This window comes from Temnothorax americanus, unplaced genomic scaffold (assembly GCF_048541705.1).
Source record: "Temnothorax americanus isolate GAGA-0224 unplaced genomic scaffold, ASM4854170v1 Scaffold67, whole genome shotgun sequence".
Lineage (NCBI taxonomy): Eukaryota > Metazoa > Arthropoda > Insecta > Hymenoptera > Formicidae > Temnothorax > Temnothorax americanus.
This window is the reverse complement of record NW_027509789.1, coordinates 613,647-630,858: the sequence shown is the minus strand read 5'-3', so window position 1 is coordinate 630,858 and position 17,212 is coordinate 613,647. Positions and strand designations below refer to the sequence as shown.

Here is a 17,212-nt window from a genome sequence, read left to right as displayed (position 1 = left end):
TCAATTAATACTTATTTTCAATTTTACAGAATCAATATTTTAGCTAAATTTTTACATTAATCGCGAGACCGAAAAGCGTATTGACGTTTACGAAAAGGTTATGTTTTCACAGATGATTGGATCCATGATGTAATAAACACAAGGGGTCCGTAAACGTTACGTATGCTATAGATAAATGCGCGCATATGCGTGAAACGGAACGGACTTAAGGTGTGTTCCTATCGTCTATTTTTCGTCACGATCTGCGCAGGTTTCAACTTTCGGCCATATTTGATTTATGAGTAGTGTAATAGTGTGTGACGAGGTTAGATTCCCGGGTGTTTACATTAGTTTCTCAGTTTGCGATTCAGTGTTTATAAGTGAAATTTTAAACAAATTTAGTGACAATGCCGCTGTGCCATGAAAGGGTGCACAAACCGTTCTGGAAAAGGGAACTACCGATTTTTTTCTTTTCAAAAAAAAAGGGAGCTCTGTGAAAAGTGGTTAATGGCGTGTGGAAGGAGAATAGGGGAAATTAAGGAGAAAAATGGTATGTACATGTTAATACAATTTACTTACAAGATCATTTTATTGTTCTTAAGGTGGCTCATCCGTGTAGGGCCGGAAATTTATGTGTTTATATTTTTATATTTTTCGACATAAATTTACTTGAAATACATCTCAAACAAGTAAAATTACTATCAGTAAAATTACAAAAATTTTAACTACTGAAACATTAATTTAATAACAATAATATCGAGGCACTTTTTTATTATTTGTATAGTTGATCACTTTGGCGTTCAACAGCTCCTCAGAATTGTCGATAATGTCATGTTTTTAATGCACGTTTCGATTAATAATTAATAATTAATTAATTACGGAATTTATTGATGCAGCTCCTGTGTGCTCAGCTCATTTTAATGAGTCATGCTACATGAAGGTGTCCTTCGTAGACGAGTTAGCAGGAACACCAAGGAATTCTAGGCCCCTCAACCCAGATGCTGTACCCTTTGCATTTCCAGGGAATGATGGTAATATGTATTTTATTTAAGATATTCATATTCGTTATTAAATTTAGATTTGGACTCAATAATTTTCATAAATAAATTATATAAGCGAACACCTTTTTTTACGTTTATATAAGAATTCTAAATAATAAACATTATCTGCGAAAGTCTTTCTCTGTTTAGCTTCTATTAGGACTAAAATTTTCCAATTAATATTTAATATTTAATAATTTCTTTTCACTTCTATTATTATGTTATTATTTTCTTATTATTACAATTATTTTTCAGACTTCCAGCAGATGCTTCATGAAGTCTGTGAATTGAGCCCCGTAAATGTTATTGCAACATCCGCAGAGACGTCCACACGTATCAGTGCTCCTATTAGTAATTGTAAGTTTATTATTAGTTAATTCAACGGTGTGTTATATTGTATACACTGTATGCGATTAAGAAATATTTAGCTTTGGGTTGAAAATTAATATTTCAATAAATATTTCAGTAGCTGACCAGATATCAGAAGCTACAGTGACCTGTGAAGATCCAATGACGTCAACACTTGATATCTCCGGTAGGTATATTTATTATGCACAATTCCCAGTAATTTAATGGAGATTGTTTATTTAACAATTATATCTATAACATAACGACTTATTACAATTATTTTTCAGCATCTGACCAGATGATTGGTGAGTTCAACGAAATGAGTTCCAGCATAGAACCAGCTGCATCAACATCTGCTGCCACGTCCACCAGTATCATTGGTTCTATTCGTACATATAAAATATTATTTTTTACTATTTTTTAATTTTTTTCGATTTGGAAACCAGTGTCGTATGAACAACATTGGTACAGGTAACAAATATTACAGTTATATTACAAATGTAATGACTTTAATTACCGATAGTGAATGTCATACCTAAATTTTTGTTACGAACAAAGTTTTACTGCATTTCTGCCTTCGATAAAGAACTTGTTATGTATTCAAATTCTTTATCGATGATTTTTATTTGAGACCTAAAACTTTATTATTATTATTGTTAAAAGTATTGTAATTTAGAATTTCATTATTGCTACCTAAAGAAAAGTTGGCTCAAATAAATCATTGATAAAAAATATGTACATATAAAAGTTTTTTATCGAAATAGAATTACAATACAACTTTCTTCGTACAAAAAATGTAGGTCTAAAATTCACTAACTGTGACTAAAATGTATTAGTCCTTTAATTTATAAAAATGTACATATGTTAGTCACCGACAGTAAATTTGAGACCTACATTTTTTGTACGGAAAAACTTTTATTACATTTCTGCTTCGATATAGAACTTTTATGTGTATTAAAAGCTTTGTAACGAACAGTTTGATTATTGTTACTTAAAAACAATTTTTAGGTCTGAAATAAATAATCGAGAAAGAACTTTTATGCGTGCATATTCTTTATCGATGATTTATTTAAGGCCTAAAACTTTTTTTAAGTAGCCATAATAAAATTTAATTACAAAGCTTATAATGAGAGTTCACATTGCGTAGTCGAGACGTAGCATCGGTCGGGCTCGGACAAACAGTACACAGTTCTGTGTGAAATAGAACTCATTCGTGTTTCTTTCTTTCTGTGTATAATTTCGCATGTTTTAACTGTGAATTGGTATATCACTAAAAGCTCTCAAAGTGCTTGTGCGTGAAATGAAGACATTGTTGATTAACAAAATTAATTAATTTCTCTGGAAGTTATTTCTTCAAAAATGTAATTTACTGCAAACATTCAATTTTGAGTGAAACTTTTAGTTTATGCCTTCTTGTGTACACATTTCAGTATCTTATGTCATATTGAAGGCTAAGATATTAAGTTCAAACTTTTATTTTCTCATATGACAATTTGTGTTTTAATAATACACTGCAATCTACAGTTCCAACATTATGTATTTTATTTTTATTTTCCGTTTCAGTGATGACAAATGCGAAGGATACGCCATCGTGTCCAGACAACTGCGTTGCATTAAAGAATGCATTAACTGTGGAAAATCGCAATCTTCGCCAACAGTTGAAGAGGTGCAATAAGTTGGCAGAAAGAAAATGGCGCAACAAAATGCAAAATTTACTTCGAAGAGTATTCAGTCCAGGTCAAGTTAAACTTTTTCTGAACCCTGAAAAAAGAAAACTCGCTGGTCTGCAGAAGACATTGCAGAAGCTATTTCTCTTCGTAGTATCAGTCCAAAAGCTTACCGTTATTTGATGTTATTAAATTGATTAATTATTAATTAATTCCTTTGTTATTTAATTGATTCCTTATTTACCATTCCATCATTCAGTATTATTAATATCCCAATCAGCACGGGTTTATAGATGGACGGAATTATTCCGAACAAGACTTAATACTTATTTATTAGTTATTACATTTTTATAACCATTTATTGTAGTAATGTAAACGTATAGTGTTTTCAATATTTACTTATAACATATCTAAAATAAGAATAATAATTATACAATTACAAAAATTTAATAAACGTTATTATATAATAGCTATAATAATATTCAAAAATAACAATATTACATCACAGTAGCTAGCAAACGTCTATTTTCTATTTTTACGTCTGCTTTATATATGTTTAAAGCTCAGTCGTATTCAAAATTGGCGCGAGGAAATGGCGCAGAGTTGGGACCTCTGTTCATTGGCTGAAAAAAATAGCTGCGCAAGAACACACCTTGTTTATTAAATCATGATTGGATCCAAAATGGCGGGCGAGAATACTCACTTTTATAGAGCCTAAAGGCCGTCGCACACAAAATTGCATAGCTTAGTATAAGCGTAACGTAAGACCGCTAAACCAATGAGCATCCAGCATAAAGTCGCCATATTGATTTACATAAGATGCTCATTGGTCCAGCGGTCTTATGCTACGCTTATGCCAGCTTATGCTAAGCTATGCATTTTGTGTGCGATGGCCTTTAAGGGTCGACAGGAGTAACACTACCGACCTCTGTCGGGTTGCTTAGCTGCGAGTCCGTATTTTATTTATTATAAATTTTTTAAGAGTCACACAAAATGGAAAATCTGGCTCTGTACCGCCTTCCGTCTGATCTTACTGATTAAAACGAGCATAAGTTTAATAAGATACGTTAATTAATTTGGCTAAGAGTTGGGAAAAACCTTTTCTAAGCAGCTTTTCAGGCTTGTTTAGAGCTGCAAAGCTGCTTAGAAACGGTTTTTCCCAAATTTTAGCCAACTTAATTAACAAATCTCATTAAACTTATGCTCGTTTTAATCAGTAAGATCAGCCGCAAAGCGGTACAGAGCCGGATTTTCCATTTTGGCTCTTAAAAAATTTATAATAAATAAAATACGGACTCGCAGCTAAGCAACCCGACAGAGGTCGATAGTGTTAGGGTGCCATTACATGGAGCGCGGAAACGCGGAAACGCGGAAGCGCGGAACAGAATAGTAACTAGATTCCGCGTTTCCGCGAGTTGAGTCCCGCACGTTTGAACGGAAAAGCGGAATCCGCTATTATCGTGTACATATGTATGTATGGCTGCGTTTCGATATTCACTGCCAGTACTTAACGCAGCCTATGTATGTACCCTGGCTTGCATATAAGATATACTTCATAATAACCATCAACATGATGTTTGGATCTATAATATTATACTGCCACTTTTATTAAATAATAAAGTAATCGAAGAGTATGTGTAAAAGCTTTTTTTTTCAATGTGATTAAACAGCTCCGAAATTTGATGGAGTATACTGTATCCGCGTTGACAACGGATTTTGACGCGTTCGTTCCGCGAGTTTGTTTCTCCTTATATTACATGGAGCACAATTTGCGCGGAAAAGCGGAACAGTATAGTGACAAATAGACATTTGTATTCATTTCTTAAAATTGTGTTCACTTAATTCATTGCAATTTTTATTAATATGCTTATCTTTTCAGCTTATCTATTGAATACAAGCATTTTAATCAATAAATACCGTTAAAAATTAATATTTTATAATTCTCCGTTCCGCTTTTCCGCTCAAAATATGCTCCGTGTAATATTAAGGCATTCAAAACAGACGGAACGGATCGACGGGAATCTAGTAAATTTTGTCTTCCGCGCTTCCGCGTTTCCGCGCTCCATGTAATGGCACCCTTACTCCTGTCGACCCTTAATCTAAAACCTGGCAACCCTGTGACAACCACTTGCCAGTGTTGTCAAAACTAATAACTTCAAATGCGTCATATAAAAGTGTATTCAAGATACTATAACAATCATCGTTATCTGATAAAAATCTTGATTTTCGTTATCTGAAATCTGTCATAATTATAAAAATCAGAAAGTTCGGCATAATTATATTTATATATTTTTATTATTAATATTAAACAGAAGCAATAGTTTAATGTCAACTGATTTAATTATGTTCCGAGTGTATCGTACAAAGATTGATAAATTCTAAGATTTTCATGTTTTTTATCGTTTTGCTAGCTCTTCATAAATCAACGTTCTTGACGAAAAACATGGTAAAATCTGTCATTTAATAAATGCAATTATATAAGACTCGTAGTTAATGCTATAAAAATTTAATGGAGAACATATACATAATATTTACAAGTTTTAAGCATCTCTCAAAATAAAGGATTGTCGAAAAAAAAATTGCAGTCTGGTGTAACGACGGATCAAGTCCAAAATCATAGTTACAATCGGAACATTTATGGGCACAGATCACGTATCTCATTCGTTATTACGATCATTTTTTCCCAGATTTTTTTATACCACCAGTGACCAGAGGACCCTTCTGACTGGCTTTCTTTGCTGCTTCAGCCAGCGCTTTCTGCGCTTCCTTTTGTTTTTGCTTAAACGCTACGTCCTCTTCATCTAAAACCTTGGATTCCTTCTTCGGTGCCTTCAAGGGCTTCTTCTTACCTCCGTCCCGGCCAGACATTCTAAAGTACACAAAAATTAATCACACGTGTCTGATTACACTGTTTAAAAAAATTATTTTTTTTAGCACAAGAACAAGAATAATCATTTCTTATAATAGCTCATTGAACGCTGATTGCTGAATACGATCCAGCTGTTTGTCAACTGCAATTTTCTCAAAATTATGATGTGATAGAGCAATTTAGCAAACGGAATCATATTCAACATCTAAAAAGCTATAAGAAACGATTATTCTCGTTCTTGTGCATTTTTTTTGTTGAGCAGTGTTATCTTTTAGAAATACAAAAAAAAAAAACTGACAACAAACATTAAATCGATATAACCTCTGCCGAAACGGGAAGCAATCAAATCACAAAAAAAGTTCAAATAAAAATTATTCTATAATAAGCTATAAAGGCGTTAATTATAATATTAACACAAAATTAAATCCACAAGTTATCCAATGTGTAGAGGATACTTCAAAATTATAGATGCGATATATTCACAGAGAGAGCAATACGTATACTACGCGAATACCTCTCTTATGACTACGGGATTCCATCAGTATTCGAGCTCTCGACTTACTTGCAGCTGTACTAAATTTCCAAACTGGATTGCGAGGTACAAACGATAGACGGTAGATTCGGAAATTCGTTCCGGGTGAAGGTTGACAAATGTTTACCGATGTTTACGCGGTACGACGAATTTTTCTCAAGCTGATCGTACAGATTGTGCTGCCGCGGGCCGCCGGCCGTGAATTCCGAAGCTCGACAACCTGAGGTCTGTTTCTTGTAGCTGAATCTACATACGTCATACGTAGAGACCCTCAAATACGTATTTTTCTATTCTTTCCTCTTTTTATCTAATCAGAATTTAGGTTGGAATTCTACTTGTCGTAGACTACAAAACGTCTGAAGAATGCACACACAGATATGTTAAAATGTACGTACATGTGCAAATGCACAAAATACATGGCATATCAAATTGTAAATGGAATTCTGTCCTGAAATCTGATGCAAACTCATGTGATGCAATTAAGCATGTGCATCATGATGCAAACTATAAAGTACTTCGTCTAAAGCAAGCTTTGCACGCGTCTTTCATCTTAATTCCAGAAAATGTAATATAATTGTAAAGAACAGGCCTACGATGCCTTGTGGCTTTTATATAAATAACATCGGATTATTCGAAAAAACCCGAGATTCGTCTGATTGCGATACGCGGTTTGTAATGAACAAAAGTCTTATTTGAAATTGGAGGATTCAATACAATGCTGTTCAATTTTATTGTTAGCGGTGGACATGCACGTAAGTTGTATCTCAACATCTCGGGTACTCGCAACCCGTCGCGTCGCGTAAAAGAGTCACGGTCGGTCTCGCTCCGCGTGTACTTGGCGCGAGACACTACCGTGTCTCTTGATACATATTTAATAGGTATTATTTTTTATATAACAGCGAATTCGATCGAAGCGGTTTGAACTTGGGAGCAAGTCCTTTTTTCGTCACGATCAAATGTACATTTGATTGATAAATGATATATAATAATAATATGATATATAAATGATATATGATATATATAATATCCATGTCTCTGAATTAACACTAGACCCAGCAAACACAGAATACACCTGAGTGCGTAATTTGCTATCAAATGTGTTTGCTGGGAGAACTATCGGAGATTAAATTATATTTATTTCTTCCAAAGAAAATCTTAGAAAAGAAAAAAGAGAAAAATTAAAAAAATTAATTATCTATGTGATTTTAATAATAGACAGGGAAAATTTCAGAAATCAATGTTTTAAAAATTATAATTAGCAATAAATTATTTAAAAATGTCAAACGGATTATTTTGACCCCCTTAGTAGTTCTAGTATTAAAATGCAGAAGTGTTATAGCGGATTTAGTTGAACGCATTAGTGCGCTGGCGGATATACTTTTTATCCGTTGTACTTTTTATCTAATCTAAAAGTGAAATGCAAATATCTCGACTGATAAAATGCCTAATACATATTTTACCACAGTAAAGGATTGTATTGAGGATTTTACAGTGTTTAATCCGTTTATCTGTACTAGTCTATACTATTATCTATCTATACTATTATATAAAATCCTTACGGGTGGTGTATGTTTGAACGTTAATAACTTAAAAATTATTGGACCGAATTTGTATTAAAACCATATAAAATAGGGGTAGAATTTTCCGGAGAGTGCCACTATGTGTATAGTTTTTTGTTACCAATTTTCTGGAAACCGGTTTTTCTAATTTTTCTAATTTTTTGGGAAATAAATCGCCGAATCTCAAAGAATTGTAGATCAAACAGAGGTAGAATTTTCCGGGGAGTGCTATAAAGTGTATAATTTTTCGTTACCGATCTTTTTGGAAATTGCAAAATTTTTTCAATTTTTCGGGAATTTATTGACCGAATCTTAAAGAATTGTATATGAAGTAAGGGTAGAATTTTACAGGGAGCGCCATGATGTGTATAGTTTTTGTTACCGATCTTTCTGGAAACCGGTTTCTTTTAATATTTCCAATTTTTCGGGAAATTGATTGAATCTCAAAGAATTGTATACGAAGTAGGGGTAGAATTTCCCGGGGAATGCTATAAAGGGTACTATTTTTTGTTACCGATTTTTTTGGAAACCGGTTCCGAATGACCAAATCTCAAAAAATTATACATAAAGTAGGGGTTAAATTTTCCGGAAAGTGTTATAAAGTATATAATTTTTCGTTGCCGATCTTTTTAGAAACTGGTATCAAAAGTTTGACGAATTTTTCGGGAAATAATTAATCAAATTTTAAAGAATTGTAAATAAAACAGGAGTAAATTCCCGGGAAGTGTTATAAACTGTATAGTTTTTTGTTACTGATTTTTTTGGAAATCGTTATCTTTTTAAAAATCGGTTACGAAATATTTCCAATTTTTTAGTAAATAATTGAGTGAGAGGGAGAGGGAAAGGGAGAGGGAGAGAGAGAGGGATTTTTTGATTGATTAAGTTTTATTAGCCTTCTCGGCTATTTTTTACATAAAATATCGTTAAATTAATTCTTCTACATGAGGTACAATATATTCTCTTAACCTACGTTTGAAAAGTTCAATTCTTTTGCATTGCTTAATTTTTATCTATTATATCTTAACTAGCATGCCCCGTCGGGCTTCGCCCCGGAGAACATGTGTATTAAGACACGCAAATAATCTCTCTCTCTCTCTCTCTCTCTCTCTCTCTCTCTCTCTCTCTCTCTCTCTCTCTCTCTCTCTCTCTCTCTCTCTCTCTCTCTCTCTCTCTCTCTCTCTCTCTCTCTCTCTCTCTCTCTCTCTCTCCCTCTCTCTCTCTCCCTCTCTCTCTCTCTCTCTTTCCCCCTCTTCCTCTCCCTTTCCAAAAAAATCGGCAACAAAAAATTATATACTTTATAGCACTCCCCGGGAAATTCAACCCCTACTTTATGTACAATTCTTTGAGATTCGGTCATTCGGAACCGATTTCCAAAAAAATCGGTAACAAAAAATAGTACACTTTATAGCAGTCCCGGGAAATTCTACCCTTACTTCATGTATAATTCTTTGAGATTCAATCAATTATTTCCCGAAAAATTGGAAAAATTAAAAAAACCGGTTTTCAAAAAAATCTGTAACAAAAATTATACACATTATGGCGCTTCCCGTAAAATTCTACCCCTACTTCTTTAAGATTCGGTCAATAAATTCCCGAAAAATTGAAAAAATTTCCGTATCGGTTTCCAAAAAGATCAGTAACGAAAAATTATATACTTTATAGCATTCCCTGGAAAATTCTGCCCCAGTTTGATCTATAATTCTTTGAGATTCAGTGAATTATTTCTCGAAAAATTAGAAAACTTAGAAAAACCAGTTTTCAGAAAATTGGTAACAAAAAACTATACACATAGTGGCACTCCCCGGGAAATTCTACCCCTATTTCATGTACCCTTGATAAAAATTTGGTCCACTAACGAATGAGTTGTTCGCGGACAGACAGACAAACAGTCGGGTTTTTGAGATTTGGTCATTCGGACCCAGTTTCCAAAAAGATCGGTAACAAAAAATAGCACACTTTATAGCACTCCCCGGGAAATTCTACTCTTACTTTATATACAATTCTTTAAGATTCGGTCAATTAATTCCCGAAAAATTGAAAAAATTTCCGTACCGGTTTCCAAAAAGATTGGTAACGAAAAACTATACACATCATGGCACTTCCCGGTAAATTCTACTCCTGTTTCATATATTTTTGGTAAAAATTAGGTCCAATTAATTTCCAAAAAATTGGAAAAAATTCTAATAGCGGCTTCCAAAAAGATTGGTAACGAAAAATTATACACTTTATAGCACTCGTCGGAAAATTCTACCCCTGTTTCATATACAATTCTTTGAAATTCCGTCGATTATTTCCCAAAAAATTAAAGAAATTAAAAGAACCGGTTTCCAGAAAATCGGTAACGAAAAACTATACACCCTATAGCACTCCCCGGGAAATTCTACCCCTATTTCATGTACCCTTGATAAAAATTCGGTCCACTAACGAATGAGTAGTTCGCGGACAGACAGACAAACAGTCGGGTTTTATATAATAGTATAGATTATTATATAAAATACTAGCTTTTCGGCCCGCGCTTCGCGCGGGCCTCAAAGCTATTCCCCCGCCAATCAGCTTTTCGGCCCGCGCTTTGCGCGGGCCTCAAAGCTAATCCCCCCGCTGACTCACTATATTATTAGCTCTGATACAATTTTTTATTTGTTTAATTTATAAAACTTCTTTGTATACGATATTTTTTGTATAAGATTCTGGATTTTCTTCAATGAGATGTCCTTGATTGCTTGTTTCATCAATCTTAATTTTGACATTTTCCTTTTTGGTTGCTCTAGAAAATGCCACATAGAGTTGACCATGAGCAAATACAGGATGTGGCAGATAAATCCCAACTTTTTGTAAAGTTTGTCCTTGAGATTTATTTATTGTCATAGCAAATGATACTCGAATAGGAAACTGTCTCCGTTTAAGCTTGAATGGAACTTCCGAGTCATTTGTAATGAAATCGATTTTTGGGATGAAGACAATCTGGCCTCGAACAGGACCAGTTAGAACCTCCGCATAAATAAGATTATGTTTCAAATCTGTAACAATAAATCTTGTGCCATTGCAAAGTTTTTTCTTAGTATTTAAATTTCTTAATAAGATAATTGTAACACTGACTTTTATTTTAAGTCGATGAACTGGCATTCCAGAAGGTGTCATAGAATTTAAAAACTCAGTCGGATAATTCAATTGCTCTTGTGGATCATCACTTACAATAGAGTCAATTGATAGATATTCCTTTTCTTCTCCTTCCATTAAACGAAGGATTTCGTCATTAATTTTGAAAGTATCTTCATTTTTAGGACAAAGAATCGCTCGATCTGGATTTTCTCTAATCTGTTCCATGGTGATTCTATCACCAAAAATCTCAGTAATAATAGATTCTTTTGATATAAAATCCTGGGGGATTTCAATTGTATCAAGATGTAATCCATCTGTACTTGACAATTTACCATCTCCTAATTGCATTAGCCAATTTGCAAATTCCTTTTCATCCGCAGTTCTCATATTTTGCTGTAATTTAACCTGAGTTACATTTCTCCATATAGGATTGTATTTGACAGTTGACTCAATTATGGCTGCTTTATGTGCATGAGGTACTACTGGGAGATTTTGTCTGAAATCTCCTGCAAATAAAATAACTTTTCCTCCAAATGGTCTAGGATTCTTCATTAGATCCTTGAAGAGTTTATCAACTGCTGTTAAGGCATGCCCAACCGTCATGCTCACCTCATCCCATATAATGAGTTTAGCAGAGATCAGTTCTCGTGCAGCTTGAGAGTTTCCTCTTATATTAGATTTAGCTCCATCATCAATTGGTATTGAAAGTTTGAACAGGGAATGATAAGTTTTTCCTCCTTTTAGAAGTGTGGCTGCAATGCCAGTTGAAGCACATGGAATAACCATTTCGTTTTTTCCTCGAATAACACTCAGAAATGTGTTAAATAGATAGGTTTTTCCACTTCCTGCAAACCCGTCAATATAAAATAACCGCTGAGGTTCATTCTCATTGTCAATCGCTCGCATAACTATATCGTACACGTATCTTTGTTCAACATTTAATGTTGATAATAAATAGTCACCACGTCTTCTTTCTTCATCTACATTATATTCTGTGACGTAAATATTCACTGGAATTGGATTTGGCAATTGGAAGTTCTCACAGCTACTTCCATTATTTTTCAGAATTTCTTGTATATGGTTTAAAGCCATATTTTCAGGATTGACAACATTGTTGTGTACAAAGTCCTTAATCATGTGATCTTTATATTTATTCCAAAGAGTTAGTACATCTGTTGGAGTTCCATAGATGCAAATGTAGGCAAATAGCTCTCGAAGTTGTACGGGCATTTTGGAATCTGTTGCTTCTTCCAGCGTTTTTTCCCAAAGATCATCAGCTTCTACCAAATTTTTTGCAATTGCTGCATCCTTAAACGTTTTATAAAGAACTCCATTTACAGTTCTCAAATCTTCAAAACATTTAGCTCCAACTACATGAAGTAGAAGAAGACGGAGATAAAATCTCTCAATATCTTTTATACTTACTGTATAAAGTCTTGAAATTATTTTATCACCACCCTTTTTGCGTGGCTTCCACTTAGTTTCTTTTTTATCATAGATATAATGATAAGGAATATCTGTGTAAAGAAAATGCACCGCATTTTCATCAGATTGATTTAATTTAAACCATGCAGTCAACGTGGTATCTCGAGTTAGCTCTCTTTGAGCAGCTTGTTCTTCATTTCCCGCTCGGAAATAAACCATTTGGCGATTAGGCAAATGAACTGCCAGTCTTATTACTGTGTGAGACTTCATGAACAGATCATATCCGTTCAGTCTCCACATTGCTTCTGGAGCACTAACATATCTTGCATCCAGGTATGAATTAACTTCATCTATTTTAATTAACCTTGTGCCATCTTGTGCTTGTACTTCAATTGCAGCACAATCAAATCCTTTATGAATATATTTATATAAGTATTTTACGCTCTTCACTGATGAACATATTTCCAAATTGATATGTCGATCATATTTCATAATTAAATATGGTGAATATGGTACTACCCATCGATTATCAATTTCTTTTCCTCTGACGATGTATTTTTTCTTAAAATTCCTTCGTTGATACATAGGATATCCATTTACATTAGCATTAGTTTCTTCACGAAACTCTTTTGGAAAACCTTTTGAACATTTTCCATCATCCCCAGTGCAAGGATATCTCTGAGAATGATCTCCACAAGGACCATGAATCATGTGCCTCAAAACTTTTACATTAAGTTCTGGATATCTTTCTTTGTCAGGAATTTCAGCCCATACCATCATGTCAATGACTTCTTGAAGTCTGGGCTTATCTTCATCACTCAACATTGCAAGTAAATGCAAATGTGGAAGTCCTCTTTTTTGAAATTCAATCACACCTGCATAAGCTACAATATTTCCAAAAATATTATTTTGGGTTAAATCTTTTAAAACTTCTTTGACATCCAAATTAAATGTTTTAGCGACCAAATCAGGTCGAAATTCAATTAAACATCCATCAAGATTATCTTTAATTTCGGGGCATTGAGGATTGCAAGTCATCGTAAGAAAAATATCAGGTTTACCAAACTTTCTAACCAGAGACATGGCATCTTGATATCTTTCTTGCATATTTCTTGGACTGCCCATAAATGAAGATGGTAATATTACAGGTATACCAGCTTTAATTCCTTCATTTTGTGCTCGATTATCTAGGTGATCCATTAATCCCGAATAAAGTTCTGCTCTTAATTGAGGTTGATTTAATATAATATAATTAAGCCTATTTGCTTCAGTTTTCATATAAGCATCAAGTATAAACTGACATCTTAATTTTCCTGCCTTTTTAAATTGACTAAATTCAACTCTTGGTGCCAACAGGTGAGCATAATAATCCATTTGAGTTACTTTAAATCCTGGATATTTAAGATTATATGATTTAAGTTGTGAATGCCATCCATCGTTACCATATGGATATAACAACGGATAACACATTGGATCACATCTTTTGTCTAGAATTGATATTTGTTGAACATCGTTCGAATTTTTGTTATAAATTCGAATATCTCTCTCAAATGGAGGCTCACCATCAACATTTTGAAAAACCACAGCTATTTCATTAGCTCGTGGAGCATTGTATCTTCTTTGATCGTGTTGAGGATCATTTCGAAAGGACAACATTAAATTTATGGCTTTATTGCCTCTCGGATTAAGATCTTGTTCAACTTGACGCATCATCTTAAAAGTTTTTGCAAATTCATTGCTTTGGATCATAAAGCAGGACAAATCTTTCATTAAGACTGGATCACACTTTTGATTAGCTTTATTATTCATTCTATGATTAATAGCTTCTTCTGTATCTAAAAAATAAAGCTGCGCAAAACGCGGAGCTTGCCCATCCGCTGGGCGCATTGCCGTTGTGGTCAAATGATGATATTGCCCATGAATCTTCAAGCAATAAAGAGCATTGTTCACAACATCCAATGGATTTCTATTGCCCGGGGCACCCATGGAAGCCATAGCTAAAGCGCTATTATATGAACGAATATTATCAAGAAAATTTTTTGATACAGAATCATTTCCCATATATAATTTTTTAAGAAAATTAGGACAATTTATTGGTTTTAATTTAAGCTTTCCCTTTTGGCAACAATATGTAAATTTTCCATCTTTAGATTTTTCACATGCAAAGTTTAACGATTTGCAAAATTGACATTCTACATTCATTTGGCCAAGTGTATGAACTGGCACATTTATTTCATGTTCTTTTGAAATTAGCGCAATGTGATGATTTAATTGTCTAGCTTGGTGCCTTCCCTGAGCATGTCTCTGGGCATCAGCTTTGAGTCGTTTATTCATTGCGTCATCATTTTCATTGACCCTCTGCTGAGCATGTCTCTGAGCATCAGCTTCGAGTCGTTGAGTCCTTGCGTCATCATTTTCATTGACCCTTTGCTGAGCATGTCTCTGAGCATCAGCTTCGAGTCGTTGAGTCCTTGCGTCATTATTTTCATTGACCCTTTGCTGAGCATGTCTCTGAGCATCAGCTTCGAGTCGTTGAGTCTTTGCGTCATTATTTTCATTGACCCTCTGCTGAGCATGTCTCTGAGCATCAGCTTCGAGTCGTTGAGTCCTTGCGTCATTATTTTCATTGACCCTTTGCTGAGTATGTCTCTGAGCATCAGCTTCGAGTCGTTTAGTCTTTGCGTCATTATTTTTATTGACCCTTTGCTGAGTATGTCTCTGAGCATCAGCTTCGAGTCGTTTAGTCTTTGCGTCATTATTTTCATTCGCCCTATGCTGAGAATTTCTTTGAGCATTAGCTTCGAGTCGTTGAGACCTTTCCTCCGAACTTTCATTTTTGCGCATTTGTCGTAAGCGTTTATTTTCGCGACTCACTTTAGTCAAATTTCCGTATTTTCTTTTTTGAGGCATAATTATTTACGTCGTACCGTAGGTATTTATACGAAATGTTATATAACAATACGTAAATAAATAACAATATACGTAAATAAATACAATTATTTTTCAAATCTATATTAGTTTTCAAATATATTCTGAGCGCAAACTACTTATTTGCATTAATATATCGATTTTCTTAATAGATCTTTTCTTTCTCTTGCTTTTTCTGTTTTATTGATTCTTTATATAGGCGCACAGCAGCTCTGTATCGGCGGATAGTAGTCGTTTTTTTACAGGCGCACAGCAACCTTTTTTATACAGGCGCACAGCAGCTCTGTATCTGCGGATAACAGCCGGTTTTTACAGGCGCACAGCTGCTCTGTCTCGGCGCACAGTAGCCGTTTTTTAAAAGCGCACAGCAGCCTTTTTTGTACAGGCGCACAGCAGCTCTGTGTCGGCTCGGCGGATAACATCCGTTTTTTACAGGCGCACAGCAGCTCTGTCTCGGCGCACAGTAGCCGTTTTTTAAAAGCGCACAGCAGCCTTTTTTGTACAGGCGCACAGCAGCTCTGTGTCGGCCCACAGCACCCTATTTTATACAGGCGCACAGCTGCTCTGTATCGTCGCACAGCAGCCGTTTTTTAAAAGCGCACAGCAGCTTTTTTATATAATGTATTTTTTATCTATATATATTAAAAGAAAAATGTAATAAAAATGTAATTATTAATGTAAAAATATCTATTACAAATATTTAAACACATTTATTACATTTAATAAATATTTAAATACATTTATTCCATCACCATGGTAACTTTTTATCCACAATATTCATATTATACGCGTACCACATCTCCAATTGTTTTTGAAGCTGTCCTGCATATTTCTTCTATATAATAATATAGTATATAATATTATATACGATATAGTTTAAATGCTTACAGAGATCGAAAGAAACAGCGAAAATGCATGCACTTCACAGGAGCATAATGTAAGTAAATTTGAATTTTATAGAAAGAGAAAGAGAGAGAGAAAAATGACAGAATGAAAGATAGAGAATGATATTAAAAGAGAGAAAAAGAGAAAGTGTGTGTGTGTGTGTGAGAGAGAGAGAGAAAGAGAGAGAGAGAGAGAGAGAGAGAGAGAGAGAGAATGAAGTTAAGAGAGATAGAGAGAAAGAGAAATTGCCGTTATTAAATATCTATATAGATTTATATATCTTTTTTTAGAATGACCTGGAGGATATTAATGCCAAAAATCGGCATTTAAAGAGGAAGTTGCAGGAGTTGCAGCGGCAACTGGCCGCTGCTTTGGCCAAGCAACCACCACTGCAGGCTGTGGTGGCTGCTGACAATTTACAACCTGCAGTGGTGGCTGCTGACAATCCACAGCCTGCAGTGGTGGCTACTGAGATTCCTCCAGTGTCACTGGAGGATGAGATATTGCATCGTAAGTATATAGAATAATAATTAATATAGAATAATAAATAATACTAAATAAATAAAATAATAAAATAATATAGAATAATAATAAATAATACTAAATAAAAATAAAAATTAAATTTTTTACAGCAATAAATAAACCTCGACGATGGGCCAGAGGAGGAAGCGGGCGTGGCCGTGGACGCGGGCGTGGCCGTGAACGCGAACGTCGCCGCGAAAATACAATTATTATTAACATGTAATAATTTATGTTTTATTATGTTATATGTTATTTATTTATTATTAATGTTAAATAACATAATAAAACATAAATTATTACATGTTACATTAATTTACATAAATATTACATATTATTACATCTATATATATAAGTACCGT

General features: G+C 34.2%; 4 protein-coding genes and 1 long non-coding RNA gene across 10 annotated transcripts in view; 2 read left to right on the top strand and 3 right to left on the bottom strand.

Moving 5' to 3' along the window:
- Window positions 1-48: 48 nt before the first annotated feature.
- On the top strand, window positions 49-3,246 carry LOC143905807 (uncharacterized). 3 transcript variants are annotated; one of them, XM_077421407.1, is made up of 8 exons: window positions 85-145; window positions 251-304; window positions 382-529; window positions 876-1,010; window positions 1,275-1,376; window positions 1,486-1,554; window positions 1,655-1,756; window positions 2,931-3,246. In XM_077421407.1, the coding sequence occupies exons 3-8, from the start codon at window positions 400-402 to the stop codon at window positions 3,215-3,217; spliced, it is 825 nt and encodes a 274-aa protein (XP_077277533.1). In that variant the 5' UTR covers window positions 85-145; window positions 251-304; window positions 382-399; the 3' UTR covers window positions 3,218-3,246. The 3 variants fall into 3 exon arrangements, with proteins under 3 accessions (XP_077277532.1, XP_077277533.1, XP_077277531.1); XM_077421406.1 differs by lacking the exon at window positions 251-304 and having other exon boundaries at window positions 49-210; XM_077421405.1 differs by lacking the exon at window positions 85-145 and having other exon boundaries at window positions 253-529.
- A 2,278-nt stretch (window positions 3,247-5,524) lies between these two features.
- On the bottom strand, window positions 5,525-6,608 carry LOC143905812 (translation machinery-associated protein 7 homolog). Its single transcript, XM_077421410.1, has 2 exons — window positions 6,466-6,608; window positions 5,525-5,903 (listed from the first exon to the last, which is right to left on the bottom strand). The coding sequence occupies exon 2, from the start codon at window positions 5,900-5,902 to the stop codon at window positions 5,708-5,710; it is 195 nt and encodes a 64-aa protein (XP_077277536.1). The 5' UTR covers window position 5,903; window positions 6,466-6,608; the 3' UTR covers window positions 5,525-5,707.
- LOC143905809 (uncharacterized) overlaps window positions 6,525-17,212 on the top strand; it is a 55,302-nt gene continuing 44,614 nt past the window's right edge. Inside the window, exons 1-2 of one of the 3 annotated variants that reach the window (XR_013259331.1) lie at window positions 6,546-6,660; window positions 6,751-6,822. This is a non-coding gene — a long non-coding RNA (uncharacterized LOC143905809). Of the gene's footprint in view, window positions 6,661-6,750; window positions 6,823-6,995; window positions 7,188-17,212 lie in introns of all 3 variants that reach the window. The other 2 variants (XR_013259330.1, XR_013259326.1) reach the window with 2 other exon arrangements.
- LOC143905801 (uncharacterized) lies at window positions 10,110-12,213 on the bottom strand. Of its 2 annotated transcripts, XR_013259325.1 has the most exons (3): window positions 11,426-12,213; window positions 11,091-11,325; window positions 10,110-11,011 (listed from the first exon to the last, which is right to left on the bottom strand). XR_013259325.1 is itself a non-coding variant. In XM_077421392.1 (2 exons), the coding sequence occupies exons 1-2, from the start codon at window positions 12,183-12,185 to the stop codon at window positions 11,228-11,230; spliced, it is 858 nt and encodes a 285-aa protein (XP_077277518.1). In that variant the 5' UTR covers window positions 12,186-12,213; the 3' UTR covers window positions 11,081-11,227. The 2 variants fall into 2 exon arrangements, 1 of the variants encoding a protein (XP_077277518.1); XM_077421392.1 differs by lacking the exon at window positions 10,110-11,011 and having other exon boundaries at window positions 11,081-11,325.
- LOC143905793 (uncharacterized) lies at window positions 12,257-14,513 on the bottom strand. The gene is made up of 2 exons (XM_077421383.1): window positions 12,519-14,513; window positions 12,257-12,373 (listed from the first exon to the last, which is right to left on the bottom strand). The coding sequence occupies exons 1-2, from the start codon at window positions 14,511-14,513 to the stop codon at window positions 12,257-12,259; spliced, it is 2,112 nt and encodes a 703-aa protein (XP_077277509.1).